General features: G+C 40.2%; 1 protein-coding gene across 1 annotated transcript in view; it reads left to right on the forward strand.

The window, feature by feature from the left end:
- Sgpp1 (sphingosine-1-phosphate phosphatase 1) overlaps positions 1-2,104 on the forward strand; it is a gene marked incomplete at its 5' end in the record, with an annotated part of 17,556 nt that overhangs the window by 13,894 nt on the left and 1,558 nt on the right. The window contains 1 exon segment of the mRNA XM_029554753.1: positions 1,275-2,104. Coding sequence (XP_029410613.1) covers positions 1,275-1,826 — 552 coding nt within the window.

Below are 2,104 nucleotides of genomic sequence, written 5' to 3' on the forward strand. Positions count from 1 at the left end.
CAGACAGACTAGCCTGTCAGATCCCTGGAACTGGAGTTACAGACAGTTGTTAGCTGCCATGTGGGTGCTGGGATTTGAACCTGGGTCTTCTGCAAGAAGTCAGTGTTCTTAACTGCTGAGTCATCTCAACAGCTCCCCCCCCCCCTTTTTTTTTTTTTTTTTTTTTTTTTTGGTCTTTTTGAGACAGGGTCTCCCCGTAGCCCCAACTGGCCTGGAACTCACTATGTAGACCACAGAGATCCACCTGCCTCTGCCTCCAGTGCTGGGACTAAAGGCATGCACCACCATGCCTGGCAAAAATTTGTTTTAAAGGTGCTTTTTTAAGACAGGGTCTTGCTGTGCTGCTCTTCCAGCCTGGCACTCAGTATGTAGCTTAAACTAGCCTCAAACTCACAGTCAAAAGAATCCAAAAGACAAAAAGCAAGCAAGCACAAGCAAATACACACACACACACACACACACACACACACACACAACTGGGAGATAGGAGACTTTAATTCTATTCTTCACAGCTTTTATAACTAGCAAAACCTAATATTTATCTTTTCTTATTAACATTATTTTCAGTCTCCCCCCTAAAATATTAACTCCATGATAGATCATAAACAGCATTTGTTTGGATAATAAATGTAATCTGCATGTAAACAGCACAGAAGTGAATATATTGTTCAGAACCAGAATATAAATTGCTATATATGTGTGTGTAAAAGTAGAACTATGAAAGCAGTCTCTTATTAATAAACCCTTTTTATCATTAAAATAGTTTTTAGTGCAATAATTTTTAAAATTGTTTCATTTTGTTTTTGAGACAGGGTCTCATGTAGCCCAGGAACTTTTGATCTTACTGCCTCCATCTCCCAAGTGCTCAGAATATGGGTGTACACTACTACATCTGATTTTTTTTCCATACTGGGGAACAAAGCTAGGAGTCCATTCATGCTAGGCAAGCACTCTACTAGCTGAGCTACTTCCCCAGCCCAAGTGTAATAATATTCTATAGTCAGTTTGCAAAGTTGACTTTGAGATTTTGATTTTGTAAAGTTTATATCTGTTCAACATTTGCAATGTGAAATATATACTGTTTCTTAAATGCCACAAGTAGTGTAACTGTAGATGGATGTGGTGGTGCATGCCTTTAATCACAGCAGAGGTAGGCGGAGCTCTGTGAGTCCTGGGCCATCCTGGACTACATAGTGAGTTCCAAGCCAGCTGTCTCAAAAAGACCAAAAACAAAAGTGTAGCTCTAACTATTACCATGCTTTTGTCTTCTCTAGGACGTTATTGCTGGATTCCTATACGCCATTTTAATCTTAGCTGTCTTCTGTCCGTTTGTGGACCTGATTGACAACTTCAACCAGACTTACAAGTACGCTCCATTAATCATCATTGGGCTTCACTTAGCTTTGGGCATCTTTTCCTTCACTCTTGACACCTGGAGCACATCCCGAGGAGACACAGCTGAGATTCTGGGAAGTGGTGCTGGAGTTGCTTGCGGCTCTCACGTCACTTACAACATGGGTCTATTTTTGGATCCTTCTCTAGACACACTGCCTTTAGCTAGGCCCCCCATTACTGTCACTCTGTTTGGAAAAGCCATATTACGGGTCCTCATAGGGTTGGTATTTGTGCTAATAGTGAGGGATATAATGAAAAGGATCACCATTCCGTTAGCCTGTAAAATCTTTAATATACCGTGTGACGACATTCGCCGTGCACGGCAGCACATGGAAGTGGAGCTTCCCTATCGCTATATCACCTATGGGATGGTTGGTTTCTCCATCACATTTTTGATTCCCTATGTATTTTCCTTCATTGGTATCTCTTGATGGGGAAATACTGTTTATTATAAGAAAAGAGGCTATCAGTTACGTCTAAAAATATTCTCTAGCTAAAACTCAGATCAGAGGCTTTTGCAAGAATTTAAACTGAAATAACTAAGTTAATTCTTAGGAGTCGGTGCACTTTGTCATTACACATCCAGATGTTTCAGAAGAGCTGAACTCTTTCAGTACTGAGAAAAAGTGCCCATTTAGAATGTGTACCAACTGTTTGGAGAGTTCTGTGCTGTTATGAAGTAAAGTTATATATAATATATATTTAGGTA

The sequence above is a fragment of the Nannospalax galili genome, unplaced genomic scaffold, assembly GCF_000622305.1.
Source record: "Nannospalax galili isolate Female #2095 unplaced genomic scaffold, S.galili_v1.0 scaffold144, whole genome shotgun sequence".
In the NCBI taxonomy this organism is placed as follows: Eukaryota; Metazoa; Chordata; class Mammalia; order Rodentia; family Spalacidae; genus Nannospalax; species Nannospalax galili.